This window comes from Saccopteryx bilineata, chromosome 6, assembly GCF_036850765.1.
Source record: "Saccopteryx bilineata isolate mSacBil1 chromosome 6, mSacBil1_pri_phased_curated, whole genome shotgun sequence".
In the NCBI taxonomy this organism is placed as follows: Eukaryota; Metazoa; Chordata; class Mammalia; order Chiroptera; family Emballonuridae; genus Saccopteryx; species Saccopteryx bilineata.
The window spans coordinates 40,952,276-40,965,493 of NC_089495.1; the positions used below are offsets into that span (position 1 = coordinate 40,952,276).

At 41.5% G+C, this 13,218-nt stretch overlaps 1 protein-coding gene across 2 annotated transcripts in view; it reads right to left on the reverse strand.

The window, feature by feature from the left end:
* TNFSF13B (TNF superfamily member 13b) overlaps positions 1 to 1,134 on the reverse strand; it is a 43,930-nt gene extending 42,796 nt beyond the window's left edge. For both annotated transcript variants that reach the window (XM_066234756.1, XM_066234755.1), the window contains exons 1-2: positions 613 to 1,134; positions 424 to 511 (exon numbers count right to left, since the gene is read on the reverse strand). In XM_066234756.1, coding sequence (XP_066090853.1) covers positions 424 to 511; positions 613 to 954 — 430 coding nt within the window. In that variant the 5' untranslated portion in view covers positions 955 to 1,134. The remainder of the gene's footprint in view (positions 1 to 423; positions 512 to 612) is intronic.
* Between the last annotated feature and the right edge of the window lie 12,084 nt (positions 1,135 to 13,218).

Here is a 13,218-nt window from a genome sequence, read left to right on the forward strand (position 1 = left end):
ACCTGCTTCATTTGATTTCATTGCATACAAATGCACCCTCAGGAAATGTTTGTCTTTAGGTGAACTTCTATGACCCAAGGGAGACAAAAACCAAGTCTATGCTATCATGTAGAGCTTTTTTCCTGGGGTGATGGACAGTGCTTCTGACAGAGGAGTGAACTATCTGAGGAGAAATATGTGCCCCCTTTCCCTCCCCTATGCTTAATGCATAGTACAAATACTTCCATGCACAAAGTGTGCTCATTGGAGGACCAGACGCACTGTGCAGCCTATTATATATCTGCCAGTGCTCAAGCTTGTTTAGATGGTAAATTTCAGTTTCTAGGTTATGTTCACCTCTCACTCCCCCAAACCAATGCTGTCCTGCACACCTGTGAAGTCTGAGATCTCTGACTCCTAAAGGCTTTTGTGCCCCAAACGTACCTGTTTCTTCTGGACCCTGAGTGGCACGCTTATTCCTGATGCTTTGACTGGAGTTGCTTTCTCCTGAAGCTGGTGGTGCAAGGATCCCCTAGGAGAAGAACAGCCCAAGTTAGGGCAAAGACATCTGAGGTAAGGGGAGGCAGCACTGCAGGGAGAACGTGCCCAGGGCTTCTGCTGCTGCGAACTTACTTTCAGGGCCGAGGTGACTAACGCCTCAGGCACAGCTGCCCTAGGGGCTGCTGCTCCAGCCCGGGGGCCTGGCAGCTGCTCAGCACGGTGCTCCTGCAGTTCTGCCCGCAGGCTCCTCAGCTCCACTTGCAGGGCAGCCACCCTGCAGAAAGACACCACCGTGAGGCAGCAGGACACCAGGGCCAGCAGCAAGGTCAAGGCCAGCAGCATTCCACCTTTGGAGAGTCGGACAGAGGGGCTTTCCTTCTGGGGGAGGATGGAGACACACTCCTTCAGTTTCATTTCTTCTCTTCTCTTTAGACAAGGAAAGCGTGACTGTTTCCCTTCTGTGGAGTCATTCATTTCATTCCTTGAACTTTGAAAGTTTGGGTCTTTAGAAGTGACCACAGGGAACAGATCATTTCCTGTTATCTGTGTTTGTTGATGTCCTACATTGACTACATCGGCCAGCTTGGCTCTTGCCCTCAGGAGAATTCTCCTGAATTTTCTCCCCCTCGCATTGCTGCATCTCTGCCCCTACCGTACAATAGGTCTCCCTTGCATCTGCCCTTCTAGTCGATTGCTCAATCGGTCTTCCTCATTTCACTTTCAGTTTTTGTAAGAATTTTAATGGCATCTTAAAACATTTATACACAAACGATTCCCTTCAATCTATTGATTTGATGGAACTTGGGGTCTGGATCAGCACACATGACAGAACTGTGTGATGTTGGTGTTTATGGGGCTCCCCCTTTGGCATTACCAGAAAACTGGGTCTGCTCAGGGCCACGTGGCTTTGCAGGAAAGGGGAAAGTGAACATTAAAGCTCCTGCTGGTGTAATAAAAATAATTAATGTGAAGGTCAGATAAGCTAAGTGCCCTAGCACTGAACTGTACTCAGCTGGAGAGTGATTTATTAACAGCCCTCAAGTAGGAATTACATGAAGTGTCCTCAAAGGAGGCGTGGAAGTCTGCTGGGGAGTAGTCTATTATGATCTTAGCAATACAATAAAAACTGTGACTACATTTTGCAAACCTACTTAGATCAGTTCTTTAGCAGTCATCTATTTCCATCTGGGACACAGTACTAGGTAGTCGGATACCCACAGGAAAACTCATCCTGGGGAGTCCTAACTCTGCTGCTCCCACTTCTGGAGCTTCATCTGACACTGTACTCCTCCATCTGACACTGGTTTCAGAACTGGCCTAACTTCCAGCTTCAAATGTCTCAGTCACACTATTAATCGCTTTTTCCTTAAAGCACCTTATGTACTAGTCCACATTAAGTTGACTCTCCGCCAACCTAACATCTTATGCAAAACAACCTGACTCAAACTAGGGTCATTTTAGTTTTAAGTCTCTATTGCAGGACTTGGCTTTGTTGCAAGGACACCAACCTTGAGTTGTCTTGATAGCCAACTCCCAGACATTCTCTGGTTTCCAGCTGCTTAGCCCCTGGCCGCCACATCTCCTGCCAGGAGCTCACACTTCAGTAACAGAGTTCTGAGCACTTGCCAAGGCTTAGTAAGGCGCAGATCCCTTGCTCCATCTCACCTCTTGTTTCTATGTCATCGTCAGAAAGACATTTAAGTAAAGGTAAGGGCTCCAGACCCAGGATGCAAATCCTGGCTCCACCCCTTACTCTCCTCGGGAAAAATATGTCACCTCTCTGTGATTCTTTCAGTTTCCTCATCTGTTCAATGGGATAATCATGGTCCCTGAGATTTGTAGTGAGGCTTACAGAAATGTAGAACAAACATTTAAGATACTTCCATTTTGCCTGACCAGGCAGTGGTGCAGTGGATAGAGTGTCAGACTGGGATGCGGAGGACCGAGATTCGAGACCCCGAGGTCACAAGCTTGAGTACAGGCTCATCTGGTTTGAACAAGGCTCACCAGCTTGAGCCCAAGGTCACTGGCTCGAGCAAGGGGTCACTCAGTCTGCTGTAGCCCTCTGGTCAAGGCACTTATGAGAAAGCAGTCAGTGAACAGCTAAGGTGCCGCAGCAAGGAATTGATGCTTCTCATCTCTCTTTTTCCTGTCTGTCTGTCCCTATCTGTCCCTCTCTGACTCTTTCTGTATTTGTCACACAAAAAAGAAAAAAAAAGGATACTTCCATTTTTCACTCATTTTTATTCATTGCAATCATGCATTACATTACATGAGATGTTTCATTCACTCATGACATGAAATATTTTCCATTTTAAAGCCCCATAATGGACATCTTTGTGCATGTCTCCTTGTGACATCTGCAAGAGTTTCCCAAGCAAGCACCTGCTGAAGAGCAGGCACCTTTTCACGTTTACCAGGTATCACTGAGTTACCCTCCCATGAGTTCCTGTTTCCTCATTGTCTCACTAAGTGAGACACCAGTCACTCATTTTTACCACTAGGACTGTTCATTTTTTTCTTTGCGTCCACAAGTTCCAAGACCTTTTTAAATTACTTCCAAAAAAAAACCTTAAAAACTCCAAATAAGCTGTTCTCTAGCCTCTCAAGTGGGAGTCTCCGGTGAGCAAGAGTGCCAAACTTCTTTGCATCAGGCTTCACGTAACACAAGTCTTTTGTCACAGTCCTTTTTTCACGTCAATCAGGAACAATACTAAATCAAGTTTCAATTTAATAAAAAGCATTCATCTGGATATACTATTAAACCCTTTTGACTGAAGGTAACTAAAACTCACTCAGGTTATATGTATGCATCATTACCTAATAATGGAGGAATAAAATAATTCAAGGCAGTGCTAGAAATCAGTTACTTCTTTCACTCAGGATACCACAGCCACTGCTTCTTCTGGGAGTCAGCATTCTTCCATTTCTCACTGGCCCCTCTCAGTTGTAAAAGTTCCAAAGAGAGAGAGAATAATTCATTGCTGTAGAGAATCCCCTCAATGCTCTGTCGGGCAGAGAACTTCATTGCTGATCATCTCAAGAGAGGGCCACTGACCAGCCATGTGCAGGCCATTTTAAAACATGTAACCCAGCTGACCAGGTGGTGGTACAGTGGATAGAGTATTGGCCTGGAAGGCTGAGGACTTAGGTTTGAAACCCCGACCGAGGTCACCGGCTTGACTGTGGGCTCATCTGGCTTGAGCTCAGGGTCACTGGCTTGAGCCCAAGGTCACTGGCTTGAGCAAGGTGTCACTTACTTGGCTACAGCCCCCTGGTCTAGGCACATATAAGAAAACAATTGCCACAACTATGAGTTGATGCTTCTCATCTCACTCCCTTCCTGTTTTTCCCTGTCTGACCCTCTCTCCATTGCAAAAACAAACAAACAAACAAAAAAACCCAGCTACCCCATCTTGGATTAAGCAGTGGGCAAATCTGAACATAGAGAGAACTCGCATTTACTCCACCAAAGGCAGCATGAAGGCCTTCCCCTGATTCAGACATTGGACAAACAGTCATTGCCATTTGCATGTCCAATGATCACACCATCAAATTTCTCTGAAGACAACTAGAAAACTAAGTGGCATTCATTTGTTCTTGAATTTCTTATTAGAGGAACAAAGGGGAGATAAATTAAGGATCTGTTTCCTGTAGAGGAAATGGTTTGACAGTAATTCAACTGAAATTCTGTTAAGCAAATATAAATAGTATGTTTATATTCATTGAATAATACACCAAACCCCAAGATTATTCAGGGAGGAAAAGCTACCATACCTGAGCCACAGAGTTCTCTGTCAATATCTTGCTACTTTTAACGCACTTCTTTTTCTTAACTGGAATGTAAACATTCTCTGATAACATACCTATACCAATTTTTTTTTTTTTGTATTTTTCTGAAGTTGGAAACAGGGAGGCAGTCAGACAGACTCCCGCATGTGCCCGACCAGGATCCACCCGGCACGCCCACCAGGGGATGATGCTCTGCCCATCTGGGGCATTGCTCTGTTGCAACCACAGCCATTCTAGCATCTGAGGCAGAGGCTACAGAGCCATCCTCAGTGCCCGGGCCAACTTTGCTCCAATGGAGCCTTGGCTGCGGGAGGGGAAGAGAGAGACAGAGAGGAAGGAGAGGGGGAGGGGTGGAGAAGCAGATGGGCGCTTCTCCTGTGTGCTCTGGCCGGGCATCAAACCCGGGACTCCTGCACGCCAGGCCAACGCTCTACCGCTGAGTCAACCAGCCAGGGCCATACCTATACAAAATTTAATAAACAAATTGAGATATGATGTTCCTTTTTTCACCCACTCGGCAGTGGGCAGGTAGGAACATGTGAAGGTACATTTGAAAAGAATTTAAGTTATCCAAGGGACTAACCCACAGCATAAAACAAATATCCACTCTGAACACTTGCTTCTTATATTGACAATCTCACCCATATTCAACAAGTTTAATAATACACTTCTGGTTCAATAGTACCATGAAGGATTAGAGGTTTTGGGAAATCTCTCCTATACCCCTTTCTTTGAGGATAAGATTTGGATCACTCAAGCACAGAGACAAAGCTTTTCTAGATATGCAGATGTACCGAAAAACAGATCTGGGTAAAATGGCTTGTAAAGTACTCAGAAATGGAAAAGCTTGATACAAATAATTATAACATTTCAGAAAAATAATCATGCTGTTTTCTGGCAGAAATAGATATGCAATCAGTGGTTATTATAATTATAGTGAAACTTGATTTGGAAGGCTTAATGCAGGCCACCCTGTATAACTTAACTGCAAAATAAGAATGTTCTTGAAATTAGACGACTCTGGTCATTTCTTATAACAAAGTATCAGTGACTGGCAAGGCTGATTTCTCTTTCTTAATAGATACATTAAAAGGAGAATTATGTATGCATTTACTGGAGCTAAATTTTTGTCACTGTTAGGGGAAACATGCACTTTGGTGAGAACAACTTTCATTTGCAAATATTTCCTCAATTTGTTGTATAACTGCTTTCTAATTTAATGCTTCTGAATGCTAGTGTTTGTGTTTTTAAGAAATTTCTGTGTATTCAATACCATTTTCAATTAGAGTGCAATTTAGTGTGTCATTCTTTCCCTTTATAATTACATAGTATTTTCATTAGTATTAAGATGGATATGGATCAGTCAATGTGATCATCTACCTGTTTCATATACATGAATCAATTTTTCCTAATTCACATACACAGACATACAGAATACAGTTTGACAAAAATGAACACTCAAATACCTAGTCAGATTCAACCACCTCAAAAATGTTGGGAGAAATGATAAAAGTAATTCAACCCAGGCAGGAAATATTACTTATAAAATTCTCTCTAACAAGTACAATTCATAAGGCAAAGCTCTCAAACATTTTTAACAATTTACTTGAAATTTTGTTTAATGAATTTGAGTAGTAAAATGATGGGGATTAAGAGTGTGGACGCTGAAGTCAGACATCTGCACACTTAATTTTGGGTCATAATCTTAACAGATTATTTTCTGCCCCAAATCTAGAAACTAATTTTATTTCAATATCCATCTTTTGCATGCTTTAATACTATTCATTGCAAAGCAATCCTGGTGGCTCTATTCACATGGCCACTTATAGCTGAGAATAAATGAATGAGAGGTTTTAACAAACAGATATTGTTATTTTCCCCTTAAGAAAGAGGTGACTGATCCATTAAATACATCTCCACAAAACAGGCGCTTTTCATGCTGTTGTTTTAAGTATACTAACACTACTAAATAACTGAAGTTATCAAAAAATAACTTGATAGTAGAACCAAAAGTAAGACTCTTCTGAATGAATTCGTTTTTCTAGCAATGGATGCTTTTTTTTTTTTTTACAGAGGCTTTAAAATATAAAACTCTAGTGTAAAAGGGGGGCTCATAAAAATGAGTTCGTCATCTTTAAAGAGAAACAAAGAAAGACACTCTTCTTGTTCTGCCACATACGTACCTATAGCAACCTAGAGCTCTGCTGGCTGTCCTCCACCTGCCAGTCTGGGAGTGAGAGAGCAAGATCAGAGATGAAACCTGGGTCTTTAATGCCACTATGGTGCTGCTGACTTAATCAACTCTTCATCTTTCCTTAATGGGAAGCTTCTATTGAGCAATACTTTTTCCTCATTCTTTAAGCAAATTTGAGATAAGATCAGATGTTAATACATCCAATGACATCCTGATTCTGCTAGATTGACAGTATATATTCCTCCCACTAAAGAACTTTGTAGCACACAACAAATTTGAATGTTCTTTCAGGATTTTCCCAAATGTTCACATTTTAAAAACTACAATGTAAAATGAAATGGTCAGCATCCATTGCTAGAAAAACGAATTCATTAAGAACAGTCTTATTCTCAGTTATGTAAAATTATTTTATGATAACTTCAGTAATTTAGTAGTGTTAGGAAACTTTAAAAAAAATCTTTGCAAGTGTTATTGTGTGGAGATGTATTTAATGGATCTGCCTTTTCTGTGTGGACTCAATAAATTCAGTGCCCTCTTTCAAAGGAGAGAGTCATGTCAAACAAAAGAAAAACTAAGGGAAAAATGAAATGCAAATACATTGTTCTTCTCCTTCCTATCAACATTTTATCTACTTTTTTCTTTCTAAGTAAAACCCATATTTATTGTAACATTTATGTATTTCATAACAATTTCCATGTATAAAACTATGTTACCATTTTAATTTTCTATAATTGCTTTTCTTCTTTTTATTGACTTTATTGGTGTGACATTTGTTAATAAAATTATGTTTTATGTGTACAATTCTATAATAGATCGTCTGTATACTGTATTGTGTGTTCACCACCCCGTGTGTCTCCTTCCTTCACCATTTATTCACCAGTTCCCCTCTTCTACTCCCCCAACCCCCAGTCCCACTTCCCTCTGGTAATCGCCATAGCGTTGGTTGTCTGCATCTCTGAGGCTCTTTTTTTGTTGCCTTAATCCCTTCACCTCTTTCAACCAGTCCCACAAACCTCCTTCCCTCTAACTGCTGTCAGTCTTTTCTCTATCGATGAATCTGTTTTTTGTTCGTCCATTTCTTAGTTTATTTTGTTCATTAGATTCATCATGTGGTACATGTCTTTCTCTGACTGGCTTATTTCACTTAGCATAATGCTCTCTAGGTCCACCCATGCTGTTGCAAAAGGTAAGATTTCCTTTCTATCTATCTATCTATTTATTTATTTTACGATCAATCAGTATTCCATTGTGTAAATGTAAGAACTGCTTTTTTATCTGCTCATCTACAGAAGGACAACTGTCTGCTTCCAAATACTGGCTACTGTAAGTAATGCTGCAATGAAGATAGGTGTGTATATTTACTTTTAATGTTTTGGGTTTCTTTGGATACATTCTCAGAAGTGGAAGTGTTGGGTCATAAGGCAGTTCCATTATTTTTTGAGGCAACTCCATACTGCTTTACACATTAGTTGAACCAATGCGCATTACCACCAACAATGCACAAAGGTTCCCTTTTCTCTACATCCTTGACAACACATATTGTTTGTTGATTTATTGATGATAGCCATTTTGACAAGTGTGAGGTGATACTCATTGTGGGGGGTTTTTTTTTTTTTTGTATTTTTCTGAAGCTGGAAACGGGGAAGGACGGTCAGACAGACTCCCGCATGCGCCTGACCGGGATCCACCCGGCACACCCACCAGGGGGCGACACTCTGCCCACCAGGGGGCGATGCTCTGCCCCTCCGGGGCATCACTCTGCTGCGACCAGAGCCACTCTAGCGCCTGGGGCAGAGGCCAAGGAGCCATCCCCAGCACCCGGGCCATCTTTGCTCCAATGGAGCCTCGGCTGCAGGAGGGGAAGAGAGAGACAGAGAGGAAGGAGAGGGGGAGGGGTGGAAAAGCAGATGGGCGCCTTTCCTGTGTGCCCTGGCCGGGAATCGAACCCGGGACTTCTGCACGCCAGGCCGACGCTCTACCACTGAGCCAACCAGCCAGGGCCTCATTGTGGTTTTAATTTGCACTTCTCTGATTGCTAGTGATGTTGTTCCTCTTTTCCTATGCCTATTGGCCATCTTATGTCCTCTTTGGAGAAGTGTCTTTTCAGGTCCTTTGTCATTTTTTAATTTGTTTTTGTCTGTTTGTTTGTTTGTTTTGGTATTGAGTTTTATAAGTTCTTTATAAATTCTGGACATTAATCCCTTGTCAGAAGTATCATTGGAAAATATGATCTCCCATTCAGTGGGCTTTTTATTTTGTTGATTGTTTACTTTGCTGTTCAAAAACTTTTTTTGTGACAGAGACAGAGAAAGAAAGACACAAAGAGAGAGACAGAGAGAGACAGACAGGAAGGGAGAGAGATGAGAAGCATTAATTCTTTGTTGCAGCACCTTAGTTGTTCATTGATTGCTTTCTCGTATGTGCCTTGCCCAGGGGGCGGGGGCCTACGGTAGAGCAAGTGACACCCTGCTCAAGCCAGCGACCTTGGGCTTCAAGCCAGTGACCTTTGGGCTCAAGCCAGTGACCATGGGGTCATGTCTATGATCCCATGCTCAAGCCAGCAACCCCACGCTCAAGCTGGTGAGCTCACACTCAAGTCAGTGACCTCAGGGTCCTGAACCTGAGTCCTCTGTGTCCTAGTCTGATGCTCCATCCACTGCGCCACTGTATGGTCAGGTGCTGTGCAAAAACTTTTTAGTTTGATGTACGTAATCCCATTTATCTTTCTTTTTGTTTCCTTTGCCCGAGGAGATATATCGGAAAAAATACTGTTACAAGAAACATTCAAGATTTTACTGCCTGTTTTCTTCTAGGGTTGTTATGGTTTGGGTCTAATATTTAAGTCCTTAATCCTTTTTAAGTTTGTTCTTGTGTATGTTGTAAGAAGGTGAGTCTAATTTCATGTTTTTTGCATGTATCTATCCAATTTTTCCAACATCATTTATTACTGTCTTACCCCATTGTGTTTTTTGCATAATTTGTCAAATATTGACTATAAATGTATGGGTTTGTTTCTGGGCTCTCTATTCTGTTCAACCGATCAGACAGGAATGTCCATTTTCACTATTCTTATTCAACATAGTACTGGAGTTCTAGCCACAGCAATCTGACAACAAGGAAAAATAAAAGGCATCCAAACCAGAAAGAAAAAAGTAAAACTGTTATTTGCCAATGATGTAATACTGCAAATAAAGAACCCTAAAGAGTCTACTGAAGGCCCTGGCCGGTTGGCTCAGCGGTAGAGCGTCAGCCTGGCGTGTGGAAGTCCCGGGTTCGATTCCCGGCCAGGGCACACAGGAGAGGCACCTATCTGCTTCTCCACCCCTCCCCCTCTCCTTCCTCTCTGTCTCTTTCCCTCCTGCAGCCCAGGCTCCATTGGAGCAAAAGATGGCCCGGGCTCTGGGGATGGTTCCATGGCCTCTGCCCCAGGCGCTAGAATGGCTCTGGTCGCAGCAGAGTGATGCCCCGGAGGGGCAGAGCATTGCCCCCTGGTGGGCGTGCAGGGTGGATCTCGGTCAGGCACATGCAGGAGTCTGTCTGACTGCCTCCCCGTTTCCAGCTTCAGAAAAATACAAAAAGAAAAAAAAAAGTCTACTGAAAACTACTGGAACTGATAATAAATTCAGTGAAGTGGCAGCACACAAAATAAATATCTAGAAGTCAGTTGCATTTTTACATACCAATAATGAACTATCAGAAAAGGAAACTAAGAAAATAATTCCATTCACAATTGCTTCAAAAAGAATAAAATACCTAGAAATAAATTTAACCAAGGATATAAATAACCTGTGCTCGGAAATTTATAGGACACTGAAGAAAGAAACTGAAGAAGATACAAATAAGTGGAAGCATATACTATGTTCACGGACAGAAAAAATTAACAACATTAAACTGTCCATACTACCCAAAGCGTTCTATAGATTCAACACAATTCCTATCAAGATACCAATGGCATACTTCACAGAACTAGAATAAATATTCCAAAAATTTATACAGAACCTCAAAAGATCCTGAATAGCCACAGCAATCCTGAGAGGGAAAAGCACAGTTGGAGGAAGTATATCAAATTATACTGCAAGGCAATAGTTATCTGTCTTTCCTGTGCCAAACTGCAAGGAGCTGAGAGCTTAGAGGCTAGAGATTAGTGAGACTTTGGGTTCTAATTGGCTCTAGACAGATAAAAAAAAAATGATGTGAAGTTCTCCCCTCCCCAAGTAAGAATTTACAGTATTGTACCTGAGACTGGAGTCTCACGAATCTCAGAATGAATAAATAGGCAGAAATCGAGCAGAGATCAGGGCTCCAGGGGTAGTTACCATGGGCCTCATATGATGTTGCCATGTTTCTTGACTCCTGAGAGAGCAGAAAGGAACAAGATGGGTAGAGTTCCTCCTTCTCTTCTCCAGACTGGGAGAATAGAAAGGGAGGAGAGCAAACGAAAGGCTTCCTGAATGCCTCAGCAGTAGACTGCAAGTTTCCCTGCAGGTACAAAGAGAGTTTTGGGGGTTAGGGTCAACTTGATTTCCCACCAGTTAAACAAGAATGTACCAGCTCAGTGGGTAAAAAAAAAACTAATGAGATATTAGGAGAGGTAAGCAGTCACAGAAAGAGGAGAATGTAGAAATCCTTGCACACATACACAAAACAGAGATAGCAGAGACAACTTAAACTTTAAAAATAAATGATTCAGTTGTAGAAATTTTTTTTAGGAAGTAAAGATTTGCATAATTTTTCAATTAAACAGTTCAAGAGATGAATTGAAGGATGGTCACTTTTGAGCTCTGAATTACTGGTCTGCAGGCTCAAGTGGAAGTAAAACTTCAAAACTCTGCTAGAAACTATTAAAATATTTACCATTTCAGCCCTGGCCAGTTGGCTCAGTGGTAGAGCACTGGTCCAGTGTGTGGAAGTCCTGGGTTCGATTCCCATTAAGGGCACATAGAAGAAGTGCCCATCTGCTTCTCCACCCCTCGCCTTCTCACTTCTCTCTCTCTTCTTTTCCTCCTGCAGCCATGGCTCGATCAGAGTGAGCTGGCCCCAAGTGCTGAGTATGCCTCCATGGTGCAAAGAAGATGTACTTATCATCTTATCCCAGGCTTCTGAGGCAGCAGAGGCTGTGGAACAAAGTCTGGCTAGCACTCAGAACAACTGGGTTCTAGTGACAGCTCTGTGACTACTTTTGGTCACTTTGCCCTCAGGTTGCTTCTAATTCATCTACAAAAAGATATTAACTCACCTTTAAATTCTCTTCTACTCTAATAAGGGCAGAAAAAGGGCATTTGGATTCCCAGGACCGTCCTCTGCCTTCAGTACTTTCTCTGGTCCTAGATTTTTTAAAAATTGTGGTAAAAAAAGACATAGTATAAAACTTACCTTCTTAACAACCTCTAAGTGTTCAATTCAGTAGTGTTAAGTGCATTTACACTGTTGTACAACCACCATCACCATCCATCTCCAGAACTTTTGCATCGTGCAAAACTGAACCTCTATACCCATTGAACTAATGACTTTCCCCCTTCCCCCCTGGCCCCGATAACCATCGTTCTACACTGTCTCTATGAATTGAGTATAAGAGATACTCATACAAGTGTAATCATACAGTATTTGTCATTTCATGACTATCTTATTTTACTTCGCATGATGTCCCAAAGATTGATCCATGTGTGGCATGTGTCAGAATTTCCTTCCTTTTCAAGGCTGAATGAAATTCCACTGTATGCATGTATGTCTGTGATTAATGTAGGTGGCTCTCATCCAAGTCACTGAAGGTTTGAATAAAACAAAGGGGCTGACCTTCCCTCAAGTAGAAGGGAGTTTCTTCTGCTTGACTGCTTAGCCCAGACAAAGTTCTTTTTCTGCCTTCAGATATATTTGTGTATATCCTGTTAAATCCTATTAGTTCTATTTCTTTGGACACCCCTGACTAATGCAATACTATATTGAGAAAAACAAGCAAATTCTGAATCTAAGTGACAAGCGAATGGTCAATTTTATTATACACAATTTCAACATCTGTATATGAATGAAAATTTTCTAACTCCCCCAAAATGAAGTAAAAGATCACCTTTTTTCCATTTACAAGTTCTGTTGGAAGTAACTATTAGAGGTTACATCTAAGTCTTTTATCTATGTTATGTACAATACATAACAGTCTTTATTCTAAAAAGTAAAATGATGACACAAAGTTGGTATAAAAGACAACTTTTTGATTTAGTCATTATCTATTATTATACCCCTACATTTATGATTGAATTTTTAGTGTAAGAATAGTATACAGGGGAAGCAGAAGCAGGTTTACTGTTGTTAGCACATGAAACAGTTTATTTTTGCATTACTGATCATTAATCATTGTATTTTTTTCCCATTCAAATAACTGTAGACCTGCTTTTGTCTTACCCTGTATATAGAAACAAAATAAATGATAATAGCACAAAAGCAAAAAGAGAAAAAACATATATAAAGTTTCTTAAATTTAATGTAAGTAGGCACAATAATATTCAAATATAAATTATAGACTTAAAAAGAATGCTGAGAGAAGTGAAGGAAAGGTCAAGATACATATTTTTAGGATATTAATTTGCCTGTGTAGGTGGTGGAACAGTGGATAGAATGCAGACCTGGGAGGCTGAGGACTCAGATTCGAAGCCCTGAGGTTGCAGGCTTGAGCTCAGGCATACCAGCTTGAGTGCGGGATCATAGACATGACCCCATGGTCTCTGGCTTGAGCCCAGAAGGTGGCTGGCTTAAGCAAG